At 49.2% G+C, this 21,106-nt stretch overlaps 2 protein-coding genes across 9 annotated transcripts in view; both read left to right on the top strand.

Annotated features, from left to right (window-relative positions):
- The first annotated feature begins 1,459 nt into the window (after nt 1-1,459).
- CKS2 (CDC28 protein kinase regulatory subunit 2) lies at nt 1,460-5,344 on the top strand. The gene is made up of 3 exons (XM_062208600.1): nt 1,460-1,622; nt 3,940-4,067; nt 5,049-5,344. The coding sequence occupies exons 1-3, from the start codon at nt 1,564-1,566 to the stop codon at nt 5,099-5,101; spliced, it is 240 nt and encodes a 79-aa protein (XP_062064584.1). The 5' UTR covers nt 1,460-1,563; the 3' UTR covers nt 5,102-5,344.
- Nucleotides 5,345-5,982: 638 nt separating this feature from the next.
- The window catches only part of SECISBP2 (SECIS binding protein 2), a 37,167-nt gene continuing 22,043 nt past the window's right edge, over nt 5,983-21,106 (top strand). For 4 of the 8 annotated variants that reach the window (XM_062208595.1, XM_062208594.1, XM_062208592.1 and 1 more), the window contains exons 1-6: nt 5,983-6,083; nt 6,890-7,035; nt 15,745-15,994; nt 16,217-16,355; nt 16,796-17,025; nt 20,957-21,038. In XM_062208595.1, the coding sequence (XP_062064579.1) occupies nt 6,048-6,083; nt 6,890-7,035; nt 15,745-15,994; nt 16,217-16,355; nt 16,796-17,025; nt 20,957-21,038 (883 nt within the window). In that variant the 5' untranslated portion in view covers nt 5,983-6,047. Of the gene's footprint in view, nt 6,084-6,204; nt 6,396-6,889; nt 7,036-10,397; nt 10,838-15,744; nt 15,995-16,216; nt 16,356-16,795; nt 17,026-20,956; nt 21,039-21,106 lie in introns of those variants that run through there. The other 4 variants (XM_062208596.1, XM_062208593.1, XM_062208597.1 and 1 more) reach the window with 4 other exon arrangements.

Genomic DNA, 21,106 nt, shown 5'->3' with positions numbered 1-21,106 from the left:
GCTTCTGCCTGGCCCAGCCTGGGCTGCTGCGGCCATTTGGGGAGAGAACAAGGAGATGGAAGACCTGTCATTCTGCCTTCCAAAAAAAAAAAAAAAAAATCTTAAACATATATTTTTAAAAATAAAAGAGATGTTCACCTTAAGTAGAAATACACCCAAAAGTATCTGAGTGACATTCCACACGTAAGACCTCTTTAAGCATCATGCAGGAAAAAAAGGGAGGAATAGACGAGGCATGATCAGCCAAATGTCAACTGCCAGTGCTGAGTGGCCCAACGAGCCTCGTGCCTGCAGCTGTCCACACCACCGCTCTTTAAACAATCTCCCAGGAAGCTTTTCGTCCTCAGGCTCCTCTCGGAGGTGAAGCCCCTTACCCGTTCACTCCCGTTTCCATCACCCTGGTGCAGCTTTCTCCCAGAGCACCCAGCCACGCGCACACACAGCACATCGGGCACCCGGCCCTCTGCGAGGATGCTGCAGAGACAGGCTGGAGGCCGGCTTCCAGGCCACGGCGGGGCAACACTCAGCCAAGACACCGAGCCACGCTGCGCACAGCCTACCGAGGGAGGGGGCCCGAGGCCGGGCCTGCCCCGGAGGGGGTTCCGCGGCGGGCCCGGGCAGGGGCGGGTCCACGCCCGGGGGGTCTCCGGGCCCCTACACCCCGGCCCCCCGCGGCGGGGCGCCGCCCACACCACAGCACCAGGCCGTGCAGCGCACACCCCGCCGCGCCCGCGGTGCCCCCGGCAGGGCCTCCTCATCGCCGGCTCCGGGCCCCGAGACCCCCGGGGGCCCCGCCGCGCCCGCCCCCCTCGGCGTGCTTCTCCCCATTTTATTTTAAGCGCACATGTATTCTTAAAGGAGGGCCAACAACGTTTTAAAACCCTTCAGGTGCCCAGCAGCTATCCGGCGGCCGAGTGCAGACGCGGAACCCCGGCCGCAGGCCTCTGTAGAGCCCTCCGGGGAGCCCGCCTTTCCGTTCCTCCGCACGCACTCAAAGTTCCAAGTTGAAGCAACTCCAGGTAGGAGCCATTCCTCCGCCCACGTGCGGCGCTTCCGGCCTCACCGCGCCAAGTCCCGTCCGGGGCTCACCAAATGCCGCGAGACCTCACTTGGCCCTCCAGGCGCCGCCCCAACGGCTGCACCGCCCTGGAACTTTCTAAGCCCTTGCGCACGCGCTCTGGGGCTCCTGCCGCCTGGGTTCCGCCCTTCACGCCCCTGACCGCCTCGGCGTTCCCCCGCCCCCGTGCGCTACCAATCCTCTAAGTCTTCTCTTGGGCAACTCGCAACAGGCCTCTGATTGGCTGCACTGGGACGCGAACGCGCCGGCGCTGAGGCTGTAATAGGCTGACCGCCGGCCCGCCCCCACGGGCCGTCTGCGCGGAAGGTGATTGGCCAGTGCTCCCGTCCAATCGGCGGCGGGCTGTCGGATTCAAATCGGGAGCGTTGGGCCTGTGGTCGTTGGTCTCAGTTGAGTCGTTGCCTGGGTCGGGGCCGGACGTGCGGTGGCTGCGCCCGCTCTTCACGCCCTCGTTTTTCTCTGCCCGTCCGCTGCGCGCCGGCAGGATGGCTCACAAGCAGATTTATTACTCGGACAAGTACTTCGACGAGCACTACGAGTACCGGTGAGCGGCCTCCGTCGTAGGCCCTGCCCGCCGGGCTCCTCAGCGGCCACCGGGTCGGAGGGGAACTCGGGCTCGGGGTTGGCGTGAGGCCGCCCCGGGCCCGTGCGGCTCGGGTTGGGCGCCCCGATGCCGTCTCTGTTAGGGGGGGACAGCGGCGGGGCGGGGGTCGCCGGGTCTCAAACGTCCGGCCGTGCGAGCCCCGCCGGGCCTGGCCGGAAGCCGCCGCGGCCGTGGGCACTGCTGTCCGCGGGAGGCTGTGGAGGCCTCGGCGCCGGTCACCCGGCCGGACTGAGAGAGCTCGAGCGGCCTTGGGGCGCGTTCTCCCGTACGAGCTAGCGGCCCCGGGCGGCTGGAGGGACCCCGGTGTGCCAGCTGCTGCCCGTTAGCCTTCCGAGAGGGCGGTGGGCTCTCCCCTGCCTGCCCCGGGAGCCGGAAGTCTTATCTTGGGAGGAAAACCGCTTATCTCGCGGCAGTCTGAGAGATGTGTAAAGCGCGCCGTGTTGCGCAGGCCGAGTCCGGAAAGTCGGGCGTCTTTGTGGCCGAGGGCGGATTTTCCAGTCGCTCGTCTTGCAGACCGCACAGGTCTAACGGTGTAACACGTAGGCGCAGTGTTCAGTGACGCGATCCTAAGCCGAGAGCCCCGCTGGCGATACCCAGAAGCTGGCCGACTGGAGAACTTGACCTTTGAAGCGCACCTGCCTCCAGGTGTCTAGAGGACCCTGTAGGCACTTCATTCAGGGCCAGCAATTAAGATGCTTCTCCGCCTTCTGCAGGCAGTGCCATTGTTGTTAGGCTTGTCCAGCTAGAAGCACTACACCCCGCTCATTAAGGTGCTTTGTGATAACATGCGGAAGGCAATCTTGTATCTGAAGTGGTCATTGTCATAGCCCTAGATTAGGGCTGGCTTTAATGGACCCGGGCCCCCTATTTCTGTGAAACCCTGGAGCTCCAGAGATGGCTCAAACCCCACAGAAACGCAGGTGGTGCTGGTTTGTGGATAATGCAAATCACAGTTTCAAAGAAGAATATGCACTTTTAGCATTTGCAAACTTCATTTCCTGGCCGTTTTGCTTGTGCTTAGGTTCTGTAAAGGACATAGCAGTAGAGGCCTCCCTGCCTGTCTCAAGGAAGTCTGCCTTCACAGGAGGAACATAGGGTTTCTCTAAAGAGCTTTAGATTGTACTCTTTAGGAGTCCAAATGAAGTTAAATTTGGGTTTTGGAAATACTTTTCCTTGTAGTTGGAAAACTCGATGCACTTAATATAAATATAAAGGTGAGCTCTCCATGTAAGCTTGACTCTTTTAAAAGTTTATTTTGCAATAAGCCCTGTTGGCAGAGCTATATAAGACTTTAAAAGTTGGCTGCTAAAACAGCACTTCAAAAATGAGTGTGATAACTGGTTAAGTATTGGGGAAAATACTGCAGTTCACCAGAGCCGGTGCAAATTCTGTAGAGTATGATAGTATAAATTGACTTCCGGTCATTGGGCAGTGAAACAAAATTGTCCTGGCGTTCACTTGGTCTGGCAGCCATTGCCTAAAACGTAGTGGGTGAGTGGATAACAGCTTGGTTCTTATTCATGGATTCTGAGTTCGGTTTTTCTTTGTGCTAACCATTACTGAAAATTGTAAAATTAGGGCTGAGAATTGCGACTTAAAAGATTTTTTATGGTAATAAAATATTCTTCAAGTGGGGAGAGGCATGCAGATCTGTTTTAAGAAATTCATAAGGCTATAATTCTTGAGGATAACACTGCAAACTTCCATGCCTGCTTAAGTAGAAAAATTTTGAATGCAGAACAGTGACATCCTAGAAAACTGAAGAACTCTATGAAGTATGTTGTATGTGCTTTTTTTTTTTTTTTTTAATTTTGAACAATTTCTTGAAATGGAAAGCAACTTCTGGGTATACAAGGACTGCATCTACTACAAATTTACTGTTAAGTAACTGGAAACCCAAGTTAACTAACTCAGGGATATGTCCACCCCATATGTAAAAGTGTCGTGGTCGAGGGCCGCTGTGACAGCCATGCAGCTGGGCACCAGGCTGTCTGTCGTAGATGGGGAACAGTAGTTCCTGTGGCCCTTAATCTGTGCCCCTCATCACATTGCTAACATGCTAGATAAAGGAATGAGGACAAGAGTGGGGAATGTTCTTGCCGTTGGAGAACACTTCGTAGGTTGGATAATTTCTGCTTCCCCTGTTTGCCAGAGTTTGTCCCATGACTGAAGCTAGCTGCAGGGGAGTGAATGAGTGAGCAATCATGACTCTAGAAAAGGCACAGAGCACTAATATGTAGCCCAATCTTTTTAACAGGCATGTCATGTTACCCAGAGAACTCTCCAAACAAGTACCCAAAACCCACCTGATGTCTGAGGAAGAATGGAGGCGACTTGGTGTGCAGCAGAGTCTGGGATGGGTTCACTACATGATTCATGAGCCAGGTACGCTGGTTAATTAAAATAGGAGTAGTTAAATGCTTTTTAGTGCTGTTGGCATTTGGTGATATGCCAAAATAACTGAAGGTTGACTACTTTTTAAATGACTCCAGCTCCCTAGAGGGTTCAGTTTTGCTGTAATTAAAAATAACAGCAGGGGAGCTGGTTTATCCTTAGCAGTTACCTCCCCTATCAGAGTGCCTGGGTTCAGTTCCCGCCTCTGCAGACCCAGGGAGGCAGGTGTGTTCCTGCCACCCACATGGGAGGACCCAGATTGAGTTAAAAACAACTCATTGTCTTCAAGTTCTGTGCTGGAAGTTGATCCAGTTTGAAGTGTCTGCATTTTCCTGTCTTTTTAAAGGCTAATGTTCTCCCAGCAGCACGGTTCAATAGGATAATTTAGCACAGCACTCAAATGTGCTTTGTTATGCATATCTCAGTGTCTTAAGCTATTAAGTGCTTTGTTTCCTGATTGTCAATGTTAAAGGATTTATAATGAGCAAAATTTTAAGACTGTAAAAGTTGAATTAGATGAAACTAAAGCTATCTCTCTATTTTGTTGGGAAAACTTAGGAAACTTTCAACTGTTTTGGGAGTGGGGCACAAAATTATACATAAGGTTCAGGATGTCTAGGTCACAGAGCAGCTGAGGACTCACTGTAGATTCCTGGGGGCTTCGTTTTCACCTGCTCTCTGGTGGTTTATGCTGTGCATCAGTGTGAGATCCCGCAGCTGCCTCGGATGAGATGGCTCCTCCTCGAGATAAAGGTAGAACCAGTCTCCCACAGTAGCTGCTCTACTTAGGGACGCCTAGTTTTCAGGGGAGGCAAAACAAAAGTGCTGCAGGCGTGTCCACCACGGGGCTATTCTCCACACCATGGTCAGTGGGCTGAGGTTGCGTGGGTTCAGTTGGAATTTTTGAATTTCTGTAGAGGAAATGGAGCTCAACCACACTACACTAAAGTGATGTAAACCTTTTCTTTGCAGAGCCGCATATTCTTCTCTTTAGACGGCCTCTTCCAAAAGATCAGCAGAAATGAAGTGTGCAGGAGACGGCGGCTCTTCCCAAGTTACTGTATATGTGTATATAAGGTAGTATTCAGTGAATACTGGAGTGTACAGATCCTATCCATGCCTGTGCGGGAGCTGTATTCTTCACAGCGAGAGCTCAGTTAACGCAGCTGCAGTTAGTATAGTTAGAGAGGTGTCCCCGGCCCGTCTCCCCGATGGAAGTGCTGGTTGACTTCCCTGTTGTGTTAAATAAAGTTTGTATGTTGCATTTATCCGGCTTGGTTCCTGAGGCGTGTTTTCTCACAGTGAACTTGTGGCTGAGACTGCTTTGATTTTAGCCCTGAGGGAGTAAACTTGAAAGAAATAAAGTGTTAAGTGAGTGTGATGAGCCCGGTGTCAGGTGTGTGGATGTTTCAGCTCCTTCTCAGCGTGTCCACTTGGCAGGGGAGGGTGCGCAGTGTAGACGGCGCGCGCGCACACACACACATGCTGCCTGCCAGGGGGCTCGGGGCGTCCTGCAGCCCTCTACCCCGCGCTGTCCACCGCACCCGCACTGAGCGCGCCTGCCTTCCGCCCCACCGGTCTGCAGGTCGGGGGTACCCATGGCCGGGCCTGGGGCTCTGAGACGCCCACCTAAGGAATGTGGGGAGGAGGGGTCCCCGCGCCTACGGCGAGCCCCACACCTCTCCAGGTGGCCTCTCCAGGTCACGCCACACTGGTGAAGCTCCAGGGACCCGCGTGGACCACGGCCGCCTAGTAAGCCCCTAGTCCTCGGGGCCTGAGCGCCTGAGGGCGGGACGCGGACCCCACGTGGCGGCCAGGGGCCGCCGCGCACGTCCGGCCGGAAGGAGGGGCGGGGCCCGGCGCGTTTCGGTGACGTACTTCCTGGCGCCCACCGCGGAAGGCGGAAGCGTCGCGTCGTTCGTCGGGCTTACCGCTGGCTCCCCGGGCGCGGGCTCCTCCGAGCCGCCCGCCATGGCGTCGGAGGGGCCGCGGGAGACCAAAGGCGAGGTGAGCGCTCCCGGGCGGCGGTGGGCGGACGCGGGCCCAAGTTGGCGAGGTGCCGTCGGGCGCGCCGCTCGGGCGTGATGCCACAGAGGGCGAGGCCGCTGACGGGGACTCGCGAGCTGCAGCGGCTGAGGAAAGGACGCACGTCAAGCTCCTTGGTGCTCTTACACTTCGTTCCCCGCGGTACAGCCTCTGCTGGGCCGCTAGACAGCCGGGCCGTCGCGCGAGTTAGCTCTAGACCCCAGAATCCGTGGTTCTGAAATTCTCACTGAAGGCAGAGCCCTTGTTACGTGTCTGGAAGCTTCCGAGGACTCGGTGAGCGGGATGACTTTGTAGCGAGAAAACAGGACTCGGAGTAGTTTGCGGCGGCAAAAGCGTTGTTTCGCTCAGCTCTTGAGAGAGTTACCGGAAGTAAACTTGTGTGATGTGTGTTTTGTGTGCTGAGCGCTTCCCGGTGTGTTTGATGACAGACGGTGTGCCGTCCTGAGTGATTCTTAAATAAAGCTCAGAGGTGAAATCCCTTCCCAAGTTGACAGCGCAGGAGCCTCGAGTTGTGATCCTAAGTGTGGAATCTGGCTTGCGTTTTACTGCCACCTTAATTGGAGGTCATTATCTTTCGCTTTTACCATTTGGGCGACTTTTCCTAATTAAACAAACATTGGAGAGACACTGTTAGTAAAGGAGTTCTTGTCTTTACGTGGCGGACATGTTAAAATAACATTGGGATTAGCATTTCTGCCGAGGAGAGACTTCCTTTGGTTTACTTGTGGTTGAATGTCTGTAGCCAAATTCCCCTTTTTTTCTCTTAGGACAGCGTCACGTTATCTGCAGATGTCAAACCATTTGTCCCCAAGTTTACTGGATGCAATATGGCGTGGCCAGGGTCCTCCGAAGCCTGTGTCTTCCCCAGCTGTGCAGCCACTTACTATCCAGTTCAGGAACCACCAGTGACTGAGTAGGTAGCTTTTATCTTTGTGTCTTTCCTTCCCTGGTGAGTGGTGATTTAAATTCAAAAATGCCTCAGCTGTCACATTGGACGTTCTACACTTGGCAAGAGAAAGTCTTCAGTCAAGAAGGGCCTGAGCTAGAAGCTGAACAACAGTGTGTGAAACGAGCTGTCACCCCCTCCTTTCCCCCTCCATACCTGTTAATTTTAGGTGAAGGAAGAATGGAAGCTCTGTCATTAACAGGAAATACGGTTTTCAGGTTCATTTGTTCACGAATTTAAACATGCATCATGTGTCTAATGGGAGATGAAATGGCAGGAAGGAGAGAGAAGAGGAAAAGGGACAAAGGCAGGATCAGATGAATAACATTCTCTGCATTTTTTAAAAAAGATTATTTATCTGAAAGGCAGAATTAGGGAGAGACAGAGATCTTCTATCCACTGGTCCACTTCCCAAGTAGCCAAAGCCAAGATCCCATCCAGAACATGGGTGGCAGGAGCCCCATGCACCTGGGCCATCCTCCGCTGCTTTCCCAGGTGCATCAGCAGGGAGCTGGATCGGAAGCAGAGCACCAGGACCAATCTGGGATGACAGTGTTACACGTGGCCGCTTAACCCACTGTGCCACGACACCAGGCCTGCTTTTTGTTTTTAACAGTTAACATGTTCAGATCATGTTCAGGGAAAGAGTAGAGTGAAGAACCATAGCTGTCTCTCTGGATAATTCTTTGGAAATTTCTGGGTTTTACTTCCAGCTCATTTGCTTTATGTATGTCCTAAAGGAATGTGTTTTATAAATTTCCTTTTAAATTTTTTAAAATTTGAGTTGAAAGAAGGCTTTTATTTTCCTTTAAATTTTGTTTTTCCTTAAGATTCATTGTCTAGATATTTACAAAATGAGTTCCACTTTTAGCTGAATAAAAGTAAGTGTTCACCTGTTACATAACTCTGTAGATCTTGTTTTAACAAAGTCTGCATCAGCATATGTAAGTGTCTTTTTGCTTCATGTTCCTTTGATAGGGTTCAGACTTTTTTTTTTAAATTTTTTGGTGTCTGCATGATGTGATTAAGAATGGTTTATACTGCTTATAAGTTCTGGAAATAGATTTCCAAGAATAGAAATTAGAATGATTAAGTGGTGTATTTAGGAAATGATAAAAGTTGCAGTTTTTGACAGAGTTTGAAATCCTACCTTTTTGTGCTAGAATTGGTCTTTGATAGGTATGTTACTCTATAGTTTTCCAGAGGGCTAGAACCAGTCCGAGGTGTGTGTAGACAGGTGGACGAGAGGGGATTTATTAGGGTAACTGGCTCATGCCGTTATGAGGACTGAAAAGTCCCATGACAGACTCTCTAAGCTGTAGACCCTGTATGCTGATGGCATAGCTCAGTCCAGGTCTGAAGGACCCAGAACCAGCGAAGCCAGGGATGTCATTCAATCTGTGGCCACAGTCCTGAGAACTCTGCTGGTGGGAATCTTGGAGTTCTGGTGTCCACAACCAAGAGAAGCATGACCCAGCTTCAGGAGAGACAGGGAAAAATAGCCTTTCCTCTGCTTCTTAGTTACACCTGGAGCCCAGCTGCTTGGATGTTGCCCACTCACACTGAGGGTGGGTGGTTCTACTCATCCAGCAGCTCACGTGCCAGTCTTCTCAGGAAACACACTGAGAAGTAATGCCTTACCAGCTCTTGAGGTGCTCCTTAACCAGTTAGGTGGACTCCTAAAATTAACCTTTGCAGTGGGAATACCAGTTTTTCCTCTCTGTTTTCATCCTTTTTTTTTTTTTTTTTTTTTTTTTTTTTTTTTTTTTGACAGGCAGAGTGGACAGTGAGAGAGAGAGAGACAGAGAGAAAGGTCTTCCTTTGCCGTTGGTTCACCCTCCAATGGCCGGCGCACCGCGCTGATCTGATGGCAGGAGCCAGGTGCTTCTCCTGGTCTCCCATGGGGTGCAGGGCCCAAGCACTTGGGCCATCCTCCACTGCACTCCCTGGCCACAGCAGAGAGCTGGCCTGGAAGAGGGGCAACCGGGACAGGATTGGTGCCCCGACCGGGATTAGAACCTGGTGTGCCGGCGCCGCAAGGCGGAGGCCTGTTGAGCCACGGCGCCGGCCCTTTTAATTTTTTTTAAAAGATTTATTTATTTATTTGAAAGTCAGAGTTAGAGAATGAGAGGCGGAGAGAGAGGTCTTCCATATGCTGGTTCACTCCCCATTTGGCTGCAACGCCAGAGCTTGCGCCAATCTGAAGCCAGGAGCTTCCTACCGGTTTCCCATCTGGGTGCAGGGGCCTAAACACTTGGGCTGTTTACTACTGCTTTCCCAGGCCATAGCAGAGAACTGGATTAGAAGTGGCGCTGCTGGGACTCAAACCAGCGCCCATATGGGAAAATGGCACTGCAGGCTGTGGCTTTACCCGGTATGCCACAGTGCCGGCCGCATGTTTTCATCCTTTTTAAAGGTGAGGTTTGGCATGGGTCTCATTTGAGTTATTCCCTATCTTGAGTGTCTACACATAGCAAAATACAGAAATAAACCTCACTCATTGACAAGAACTCTAAGCCATCTGCTGAATGGTATTCCAGTTACCCAAAATAAAAGTGGGAGCCATTCATATGGCTAAAGCAATGTTTTGACAGTAACATGGATAGAAACCAGTCAGAGACTTAAGAACTCACAGTGCTGAGTTTAAATAAACTTGAGTTTCTTAACCCCTTTTCCTTTTCTAGCTTTATTTTTCTAATTTTTTTAAAGATTTATTTATTTATTGGAAAGGCAGAGTTACAGAGAGGTGGAGGTAGAGAGGGAGAGAGAGGTCTTCCATCCAGTGGTTCACTCCCCCAGATTGCCACAACTGCCAGAGCTGTGCTGATCCAAAGCCAGGAGCTTCTTCTGAGTCGCCCATGCAGGTGCAGGGGCCCATGGACTTGGGCCATCTTCTACTGCTTTCCCAGGCCTTGGCAGAGAGCTGCATCGGAAATGGAGCATTGGGGACTCAAATCTGCACCCATATGGAATGCCAGCACTACAGGTCGGGGGTTTCCCTGCTATACCACAGCGCTGGCCCCCTAAAATTGTTTGGTCACCAAGAAGAAACTAGGTTCACGATATTCCTACCTGGCAGGAAAACAATTAAGAAATAAAGGGGCATTAAACTGAAGAGACGTTAGAAAGGAAAAAAGCCTTTAAAGTGGGGATGAAATGATGAGACCGCGCATTGTGTAAAATTACCTTGTCAAGTATGATTGCTCACTTGACACAATCTAAGATGCTACAGATGATGTCTACGTGGAGATCTCTTGCTGCCGTGAAAAAAAAGAGTAGAACTTCCCTAACAGTCCTATTTCCTCTTTCCTGCTTTTTCCGTTCCACAGCAACCTGAACCATCTTTGTCTTCCCCTTCTCTCATCTTCTGAAGGGGATGTAACATTTTACCGACTCTTCCTCCAGGAACGTCAACACTGCACTCAGAGATGCCTGGTTATTCACTTGAATTGGTTATTGAAAGACAATATGTGGGGGCAGTGCTGTGGCTTAGTAGGTTAAGCCTCTGCCTGAGGCACCGGCATCCCACCTGGGCACCAGTTCATGTCCCGGCTGCTCCACTTCCGATCCAGCTCCCCACTGATGTACTGGGAAAGCAGCAGAGGATGGCCCAAGTGCTTGAGCCATTGCACTCTTTTGGGAGACCTGGAAGAAGCTCCTGGCTTCAGATCGACCCAGCTCCAGCCGGTGGCCATTTGGGGAGTGAACCAGCAGATGGAAGATCTTTTCCCTCAGTCTCCCCCTCTCCCTGTCTGTAACTTTGCCTCAAGTAAGTAAATAAAACGTTCCAGTCTCCGAAAATTTATGTTACAGCACAACACAAAGCAGTATTAATAGAGGCAACCTGATTTATAGGATTTGCCATGTTTGGGAGGTGCTGTTTATTTACTGATGGAATGGACAGTCGGAAGGTGATGCAGACAAGATAAGATTTCATTCCCAGTGCTGTGCACAGCTGAGGACTTGGGTGACTGTCGTAGTGCACGTGTGTGATAGCTCAGTGCAGCCTGTGCATGAGGACATTCTGTTTGGCTGTTATTACACACTTGCCGTCACCAGCTGCCACTGACGGGTCTGCATTAGCAGGAAGCTGGAATTGGGAGTGGAGCTGGGACTTGAACCCAGGTATGACACAGGAAGTGGACATTCCAACTGGCATCTTTTTTAATTAAAGATTTATTTATTTTATTTGAAAGGCAGAGATACAGAGAGAAAGATCTTCCATCCACCAGTTCACTTCCCAAATGGCCACAACAGCTGGGACTGTGCCAGGCCAAAGCCAAGCCAGGAGCTTCATCCAGGTTTCCCACGTGGGTGCAGGAGCCCGACTACTTGGGCTGCCTTTCGCTGTCTTCAGACGCATTAGTTCCCTGGATCAGAAGTAGAGCAAATGGGACTCAAACCGGTGCCCACGTGGGATGCGTAATCTACGCAACAGTGCCGCCACCCCACCCCCTCAAGTGGCATCTTAATCACTAGGCCAACACTCAATCCTGGTTTTTTGTTTTGTTTTGTTTTGTTTTGTTTTTTGTTTGTTTTTAAGATTTATTTATTTATTTGAAAGGTAGAATTAGCGAGAGGGAGAGACATAGACAAAGAGGTCTTCCATCTGCTGGTTCACCCCTAATGGCCACAACAGTTAGTTCTGGCCAGGCTGAAGCTGGGAGCTTGGAACTCCATCCCAGTTTCCCACATAGATGGCAGAGGCCCAAGTACTTGGGCCATTTTCTGCTGTCTTCTCAGGCACATTAGTAGGGATCTGGATTGGAGGTGGATCAGCCAGGACCCAAATGGATACTCACATAGGGTGCCGGTGTTGCAGGCAGCAGCTTAACCTGCTGCATCACAATGCCAGCCCCCTGAATAGCTTTTTAAGGAAGAGAAACTTTACAGCTTGAGTAAGATTTACACTGGAAAAAAAAGAGAATACTTAAAAAGAGAGACTAGTTGAAAGAAAAAAAGCTCATGATTTCCCTTGTGGGGAAGATGTTCTGATGATGTCTGGTTGGATATCTGGGAAGAAGTGTGGGTTCATTCATGAGAACAGAACCTAGAAATGGGTCTGCTTTGGGTATCACATGTTCAATGTGGGGCTTATATATTTTGAATTGGGAAAATATAAAGTATAAATGATCTGTAAGTTGTAGATAGAGGCCTAGAGCTGTTGAAGGTGGTGTGAGAGGCTGGACTCAGAATGAGTCCAGAGGGTTGGGTAGGGATCATGCTGAGGATCTGATAGAGGAGTAACCTCGGAGGGGGCTGGGGAGAGCAAGAAGAGGATAGGTTCACAGTCCAACCCAGTGGAGCTTTGCAAGTCATGGGATGCTGGGACGAAGGACAGCAGAGGCTGGCAAGAAGGAGGTCCTGGGAGGGCAGCATGTTTGGCACGGATGTGTGGGCCAGTGAATATAAAAAAGGAGCAGGCTGCCGCTGTGGCAGAGTGGGTGAAGCCGCCGCCTGCAGTGCTGACATCCCGTATAGGCGCCGGTTCAAGTCCTGGCTGCTCTACTTCCAATCCAGCTCTCTGCTATGGCCTGGGAAAGCAGTAGAAGATGGCCCAAGTCCTTGGGCTCCTACACCCATGTAGGAGACCTGGAGGAAGCTCCTGGCTCCTGGCTTTGGATCAGCGCAGCTCCAGCTGTTGCAGCCGACTGGGGGAGTGAACCAGCAGGAAAAAAAACACACAAGGAGCTCTGTGGGCGTGCATCATCTCTACTCACAGGGCATCTGGAGTTGTCTCCACAGGCCATTGGAAGCCATGTCAGTCACTGGTAATATTTTCTATTCTGTGTTGCCTTCCAAGCGGGAATGCGTTTGCGTTGGGTGGAAGGGAAAAACACCAACTTTCCAGAGCAAGAAGGACCAGTGCAGGGAAGAAGCCCACAGGACTCCTATCCAAAGTGGAAACCTGCGTTGTGTCTGTTGACTTATAGACGGGTACCAACAGCCTTTCAGACCACCTTTGGACCCTGTGTCTCTGTTCTTGTTTAGCTAAATATCATTATCTGTTCACATGTCCACCTTTTGGACTTGGGACACTGTTTTTCACTTTTGTTTCTACCAGTTTATCTTTGCCTGCTTCTTTTTGTCGAGGAACACATTCTTCACCTTCACCTGACACTTGCCTCCTGTGAGAATCTTTTTGAACTCCAAACTCTGTTGAGTGTGTAGGTAGCAGGGACGAAGCTGTGGCTGTCCCTTCTCTAAAAAGAGCGAGTTCTCAGTGCTCTGTCTGCAGGCGTTCTGTGGGGGCAGGAAAAGGTCAGTAAGAAGAGTTTGATTTGATTTTTAATTAGGAATACTTGTATTTCATTGCTAGAATTACAAGTCAAAATATTTCACAAGACCTAAATGCATTATCAAACACTGTGAACTAGTATACAGTGATACAAGGCAGTGTATAGTGAAGTGCTGAGTGGAAGTGAAAGCAGTGTTCGTTCTTGTGTGATGGATGAAGCTTACCCGTGGTAAGTCCCTTGCTTAGTCGGTGTGGTTTTCTACAGCAGATTACAAATATAGTTTCTAGAAGGTGGTGCCTCTGCCTGTGTCTCCTGACAACCAAATAGTTTAAGGATCATAACAGAATCTTTCATGAGTAGCTCTGGGTTTTCCTGCCTTCTAGTATATCAGTACACTGTGGTACAGCTCTGGTATGCAGAGGTGATGGTTCATATTTTAACTCGGCTGCCTGGGATTTTGTCATTGTATCAGCTTTCATTGGAAAATGTTTGAAACCTTTAGTCTTATTACAAGCGTGCTAAAAGAATAAATGTTAAATTTGGTTTTGGTTTAATCTGGCAGCTTGAACACACTGAAGCATTAGGGGGCTGGCATTGTGGTGCAGCAGGTTAAGCCGCTATCTGTGACACTAGCAGCCCGTGTGAGTGCTGGTTCTTGTCTGCTCCACTTCTGATCCAGCTCCATGCTGTGGCCTGAGAAAGCAGCAGAAGATAGCCCAAGTAGTTAGCCCCTGCCTCCCATTTGGGAGACCAGAATGGGGTTCCTGGCTTCTGGCTTCGGCCTGGCCAGCCCAGCTTTAGCAGCCATTTGAGGAGTGAACCAGCTGATGGAAGTTCTCTCTGTGCATGTGTCCCTCTGTTTCTGTAGTTTTGGCTTTCCAATAAATAAATAAATCTTAAAAAACAAAATAAAACAGCAGTTTTCAAAGATGAGCCTTGCCAGCAGGGGGTGTGGTTCCCTGCACAAGGGTGTGCAGCATTCGCCTTGCTCTCTGGCCCTGGGAGTCATGCTGGGCTTGGGGTAAGGCAGGGCTACAGAAGATAATCGCAGCGTGAGGCCTTAGGAGGGGTCCGTGCAGACCAGTGGGCAGCCCCTCAGTGGAGGTCACTGAGAGAGGTGTTCCCAAGCGCTTGACAGCAGATAGGAGAGTGCAAAGTTGCTGGGACATCTTCAGGCTCTGCTGATATTTCTTAGGGACTCCAACTCAGTGATGTGGTTTGAGTAGGATATGGCTCCCCAGCTCAACACAGATTGTTAAATCCCATGCATTGTTGGTCCTAAGAGGGTGGAAACCTAATCCGTATAGTGTTTGGAATATGGAAATAGTGGGAGATCTTGGGTCATTGGAAGAGTGGCCTTGGACAGTAATTCTCACAAAAGGATTGGTTACATAAGCCTGAGTTGGGCCTAGGAGCTCGCTTTCTGGCTTGCCATGTGATCCTTCTTCCACACAAACTGTACCGTTGCTGGCTTCACCAGACAGCCAAGCCTTGGAGGCCTGTCTGGTCGTGGACTATGATGCACCTCTAAATCCACTAGCCTGAATAAGCCTTTTGTTACAATGACTAACAGTTGGCTTAAACAGTGAAAAAATGGAAATATGTCACCATCTTCTTCAGCAAGGTGAGAAGGAAATGCCCAGAGGTTTCATGTGACTTTTTTTTTTTTTTTTTGGACAGAGTTAGACAGTGAGAGAGAGACAGAGAAAGGTCTTCCTTCTGTTGGCCCCCCCCCCCCCAATAGCCGCCATGGCCAACGCGCTGAGCCCATCTGAAGCCAGGAGCCAGGTGCTTCTTCCTGGTCTCCCATGCGGGTGCAGGGTCCAAGCGCTTGGGCCATCCTCCACTGCCTTCCCGGGCCACAGCAGAGAGCTGGACTGGAAGAGGAGCAACCAGGACAGAACCGGTGCCCTAACCGGGGTTAGAACCTGGAGTACCGGCATCGCAGGCGGAGGATTAGCCTAGTGAGCTGCGGCGCCGGCCTTGACTTATTTTTTTTTTTTTTAAGATTTATTTATTATTTATTTGAAAGACGGACGAGGTGGAGTTGGGGGTGGTGGAGGGATTTTCTGTCTGCTGGTTCATTCCCCAGATGGTCACAACAGTAGTCTGGGCCAAGAGGAAGCCAGGAGCTCCACCCATGTCTCCCACTTGGGTGGCAGGGACTCAGGTACTTGGACCATCTTCCATTGTCTTCCCAGGCACATTTGCAGAAAACTGGATCAAAAGCCAAGTAGCCAGGACTCAAAAGTTATAAGCAGCAGCTTAGCATGTGTATCACAACCCTGGCCCCCATTAGCCTTTTAATTAGGAATACCTGAATGCTACAGTGAATGATCTCAGAGTCTTAAAAAGTTTAAATGAGTTTGTTACAGAGCATTAAGATCCTTAGTTCTTGCTATGAAATATGCAACAAAAATCTACACTTTTTATTTAGACAGAAAATCTATCCTGAAGAAATGACCTTTGGAGCTTCAGCTTTCCCCCCTCAGTATTTATCTTCTGAGATTACTCTTCATCCGTATGCCTATTCTACTTACACGCTTGAGTCTACACAGAATGTTTGCTCAGTGCCTGGCTCCCACTATGAATATAACCAGCCCAGTTGTTACCCCGGTTTTCAAACGATGAGGCCCCCTAATGAGCACATGTGCCTCCTCCCGCAAGACACAAAATCTCTGTTTAAGGTGAGTAGATGCTGTGTTTTCATCGTGTCCTTAGCATTTAAATTGCGAAGAATTGATACGGTTTTGTATGATATTTAAACATTACTTATTTCTTGTGGTAGCCAACCTTTTGAAACACTTGATCTAATCCTTTAAATGATTGAAATATGAGTACTTATTAATTTGGTGTGTTAAACATTTATAGTGATAGTTTTCTGATTTCCTGTTTCATCTTTTCTGAAGAAAAAAAGCTATGATGAGAAGAAAGTGTATAATGAGGAGAAGTTTGAGAGTAAAAGGGCTGATGCAACGAGATCGTCTGAGATGAAGTCAGCTAAAGGTTCACGTTTCCCCATTCATGCTGAGAGTAGTTTGAAATCAGGTAAAAGTTACAGCAGACTTTATAGTGTAACGTGGTATACTCCAGAAACATCGCTGTTCTTTGTTCAGCTGCTTCTGTGGACTTGGAAAATGAGAGCTGGAGCCTGGCACAGCCAGAGGTGTCAGACTTCCTGTGGGATTCTGGAGGCCTTGCCCCTGAGGCCGGGGGTTACAGGGTGGTGCCTGTTGTATATGGACTCTGCATTGCCCTTCACCAGGTAGCACCTTGTTTTACGCAGAAAGAACCTGTCTGAGGGCACATTGCAAGCAGTAATGCGACAGGCTTCCAAGCACATCCTTGATTGACAGTGGGTCACGGCCATACCCTTTGTACCGTGTTTGACCACATTCATCCCTGACATGACATCTCTGGTGTTTTATTGGGAGGTGTTGAATAGGCATAGGAGTTTATCGCCTCTCCTTTTAATTCTTTACTTCCAGATGGTTATGGTAAGCGAACAGACAGGAAATCCAGAATCATCGCAAAAAGTGCGTCTACCTCTAAACCTGAGTTTGAATTTAGCAGTTTGGATTTTCCTGAACTACAGGGTCCAGGGACCAAAAACATGCCACAGATACAGAAGCAGCTCAAATGGGGACCTCTCTGCTCCGCCTCTGCTGACATTTCTGTTCTCGGAGAAGTGGGCAGACCAGCTGCAGTGGTGTCAGAGGTGAGTTAAATGCCTTTTGAGTTTCCTCACTTCAGCACCACGCCTTCATCCTGGGAGGTCCACCTGGCTGGGAAGGAAGTACTGGGGGAGATCTTTCAGCATTTAGCTGACCTTCTCTGTTGTTGGAACTGTTGACAATGAGGCTGTAGCTCCTAGTACAGCTTTTTTTTTTTTTTTTAAAGACTCGCTCTCCCCCAGATGTACATCTGGTAGCTGGAGGGTGTTATAGTGCCTCAGAAGGAGAGGGTTCCAGCAGAGTCTAGCTCTTCTGGCAGTCCATTTTGAATATGCCACTTGTAGCACTGCATCCTGAAAGCACATTTTCAACTCATGGAAAAGGACATTTTTAAAAATGGGTTAGTGGGGCCCACACTGTGGCTCAGTAGACTAAACCTCTGCCTGTGGTGCCAGCATCCCATATGGGTGCCAGTTCATGTCCCAGCTACTCCTTCCAACCCAGCTTTTGCTGTGGCCTGGGGAAACAGTGGAGGCTGGCCAAAGTGCTTGGGCCCCTGCACCCGTGTGGGAGACCCAGAGGAAGCTCCTGGCTCCTGGCTTTGGATCTGCCCAGCTCCGGACGTTACGGCCAATTGGGGAGTGAACCAGCAGATGGAAGACCTTTCTCTCTGTCTCTCCCTCTCTCTGTAATTCAATCAATCAATCAATCTTTTTAATGTATGGGTTAGAAATATTTAAAACTGCATAGTGCAGATGCTGAATTTTCCAGGCTTTTTATCCACATCTCTGTCTTGTCTTGCTAATGATACCACAAATTAAGCAAAACATATTTTTGTAGGTGCTTTTAATTTGCTGCCTTAATGATTTTAAATTACATGATATTCAATATTTGGTTTCAAACTTTCAGTCCGTCAAATCTTGAGACATTTTCCTTAGACAGGCTGGTTTGAGACCTCCAGGAAATAATGGTGTCAGGTGAGTGGTCCCCAAAACGGCTTCTGCCAGATTTCTGCTGAAGGGCAAGGTGGTGCACCTGTCAGCATGAAGGCAAGGAAGGAGAAGAAAGAGAACAGCCACTACCTGTTCATTTGCCATTTTTGAGAAGGAAAAATTGATTTACTTTGAAAGGTGAGATTTTCTGTCCACTGGTTCACTCTTGTAGCAGCTGGGGCTGGACCACGCCCCCAGGCCAAAGCAAGGAGCCCAGAATTCAGTCTGGGTCTCCCACATGAGTGACAGGGACCAAATACTTTAGCCATCACTGCTCCCTCCCCAGGTGCACGTTAGCAGGAAGCTGGGATTGGAAGTAGAGCTAGGAGTCAAACTCAGGCGCTGGAATATGGGATGCAGGTGTCCCAAGGGGCATCCTAACTGCTATGGCAGATACCTGCCCTGAGGTGCCTCTGCTGTACTCACACAGACCCTTACACCACACACTGCCGTTGTGTGCCTTGTGCTCGGTGTGAGGCTTTCTGTCTTCACAGAGGAGCAAGCATTACAGGCTTGCGTTCATAGTGGGCATTTTGATGGTTGTTTTGGACTTCGGCATGTGGCCTGGTTAATGATGGCTTTCACATTCGTATGGGAGCACTGCAGCTGTAAGAACCGTGAAGTGTTTGAGCTGACCTGGAAAGCTGTCTGTAAGTATTGTTGGAAGTCACATGTTATTTGGAGACTTGGCTTTGGCCCAGTCCAGCCCTGGCCATTGTAGGCATTTGGGGGGTGAACCAGTGGATGGGAGCATGTTCACTCTCTCTTTCTATTCTGTCTCCTCTCTCCTCCCTCCTTGCCACTTTCTCTACCCCTCTCCCTTTGTTAAAAGATTTAAAAAAGAAGTTACACATTTTTATGACATTGAATATAAGGGTACTACTTAAGCTGTAGACAGTAGGTGATTTTTTTTTCCTCTAAGGAATACGATTTTATGGAAATGACTTTAAGTTTTACATTATGAATTTGTGTATATAGGAATCTTAATTTTTTTTTTAATTTTTTTTTTTTTAATTTTTTTTTTGACAGGCAGAATGGATAGTGAGAGAGAGACAGAGAGAAAGGTCTTCCTTTTTGCCGTTGGTTCACCCTCCAATGGCCGCTGCGGCCAGCGCATCTCGCTGATCCGAAGCCAGGAGCCAGGTGCTTCTCCTGGTCTCCCATGCGGGTGCAGGGCCCAAGGACTTGGGCCATCCTCCACTGCCTTCCCAGGCCATAGCAGAGAGCTGGCCTGGAAGAGGGGCAACCGGGATAGAATCCGGCGCCCCAACCGGGACTAGAACCCAGTGTGCCGGCGCCGCAAGGTGGAGGATTAGCCTGTTAAGCCACGGCGCCGGCCTATAGGAATCTTAATTAGCATGTATATTTGCATGTTTTAAGACTATCAAGGGAAGCTATATTTAAGAAGTAAATGATGGGGCTGGCACCTTGGCTCACTTGGTTAATCCTCCACCTATGGCGCCGGCATCCCATATGGGCATCAGGTTCTAGTCCCGGTTGCTCTTCTTCCAGTCCAGCTTTCTGCTGTGGCCCAGGAGGGCAGTGGAGGATGGCCCAGGTGCTTGGGCCCTGAACCCACATGGGAGACCAGGGGGAAGCACCTGGCTTCTGGCTTCGGGTCGGCGTAGCACCAGCCGAGGCAGCCATTTGGGGAGTGAACCAATGGAGGGAAGACCTTTCTCTGTCTCTCTCACTGTCTATAACTTTACCTGTCAAAAACAAACAAAACAAAGTAAATGGTTAATTTTAATTGAAACTAATAAGAAAATAATTGCTTTGACTTTTTAAAAAATTTATTTCTTAGAGCAGTTTAGTTTCACAGGAAAATTGAGAGGAAGGGATAGATATCCCATATTTCCTCTACCAACCCCTACATTCTCCCCCATTATCAACACCCAGCCACAGAATGGTCCATTTTATACGACTGATGAACCTCCATTTTCACATTATCACCTGGTGCATAGTCCTTGGTGTGTGTGTGCCGAGTTTGGGTACCTGTGTAATGCTATCTGTCCACCGTCCCAGATCATAGAGAATAATTTCACTGCCCAAGCACCCTCTTTGCTCTATGCGTTTATCTCTTCCCCCACCCCTGCCAGCCAGTGATCTTTTACTCTGTCTAGTTTTTTACCTTTCCCAGAAGGTCAAAGTTGGAATAATACAGTGTGGAGCTTTTTCAAGTTCCTTGATGTCTGTGTCATAGCTCAGTTTTTCTTTAGCACTGAAACAGTATTGTCTGGATGTACCATGGTGTATTCATTAATCTGCTGAAAGATATTTTGGTTGCTTTTGGATTTGGGCAGTTACAAATAATGCTACTAGAATCATCTGTATGAAGACTTTGTGTGAATGTACACGTTTCCAACTCCTTTGGGTAAATGCCAATGAGCACAGTTGTTAGGTCATGTGTACGAAATTGCCAGACTATATTTCAAAGTAGCTATACTATTTTGCATTCCCATCAGCAGTGAATAAAAGTTTTTGTTTTGTTTTTTTTTAATTTTTTTTTTTTTTTGAAAGGCGGAGTGGACAGTGAGAGAAACAGAGAGAAAGGTCTTCCTTTGCCGTTGGTTCACCCTCCAATGGCTGCCGCGGCCGGCGCGCTGCGGCCGGCGCACCGCGCTGATCCGATGGCAGGAGCCAGGTGCTTCTCCTGGTCTCCCATGGGGTGCAGGGCCCAAGTACTTGGGCCATCCTCCACTGCACTCCTGGGCCACAGCAGAGAGCTGGCCTGGAAGAGGGGCAACCGGGACAGAATCCGGCACCCCGACCGGGACTAGAACCTGGTGTGCCGGCGCCGGTAGGCGGAGGATTAGCCTATTGAGCCGCGGCGCCAGCCAAATAAAAGTTTTTTTTTACTCTACATCCTTGCCAGAACATGAGTTGTCTGTGTCCTGGATTTTGGCCCAGGCCTTTCTAATAGGTGTGTATCTTATTTTTAATTTGCTGTCCTCTGATGATATCTGATGTGCTTGCCTTTTAGGGTGAAATAGTGGTGAAAAAGAATAATCTAAATGAATCTGTGACTGATAATGCTGCTGCCAGTGTTCCTTCATGTACAAGAGGTAAGAGTGGCTATAAAGTATTATTTTAAAAATGAATTGTATGTTTTCTAAGTTCATTTTTAATTCCA

Source organism: Lepus europaeus, chromosome 12 (assembly GCF_033115175.1).
Source record: "Lepus europaeus isolate LE1 chromosome 12, mLepTim1.pri, whole genome shotgun sequence".
NCBI lineage: Eukaryota > Metazoa > Chordata > Mammalia > Lagomorpha > Leporidae > Lepus > Lepus europaeus.
This window is presented reverse-complemented; position numbering and strand designations above follow the sequence as displayed.

Coding starts and splice junctions, on each gene's coding strand:
- CKS2 (XM_062208600.1), top strand. CDS start 1,564: ATGGCTCACAAGCAGATTTATTACTCGGACAAGTACTTCGACGAGCAC. Junction 1,623..3,939: donor GACGAGCACTACGAGTACCG/GTGAGCGGCCTC, acceptor TCTTTTTAACAG/GCATGTCATGTTACCCAGAG. Junction 4,068..5,048: donor CTACATGATTCATGAGCCAG/GTACGCTGGTTA, acceptor TTTTCTTTGCAG/AGCCGCATATTCTTCTCTTT.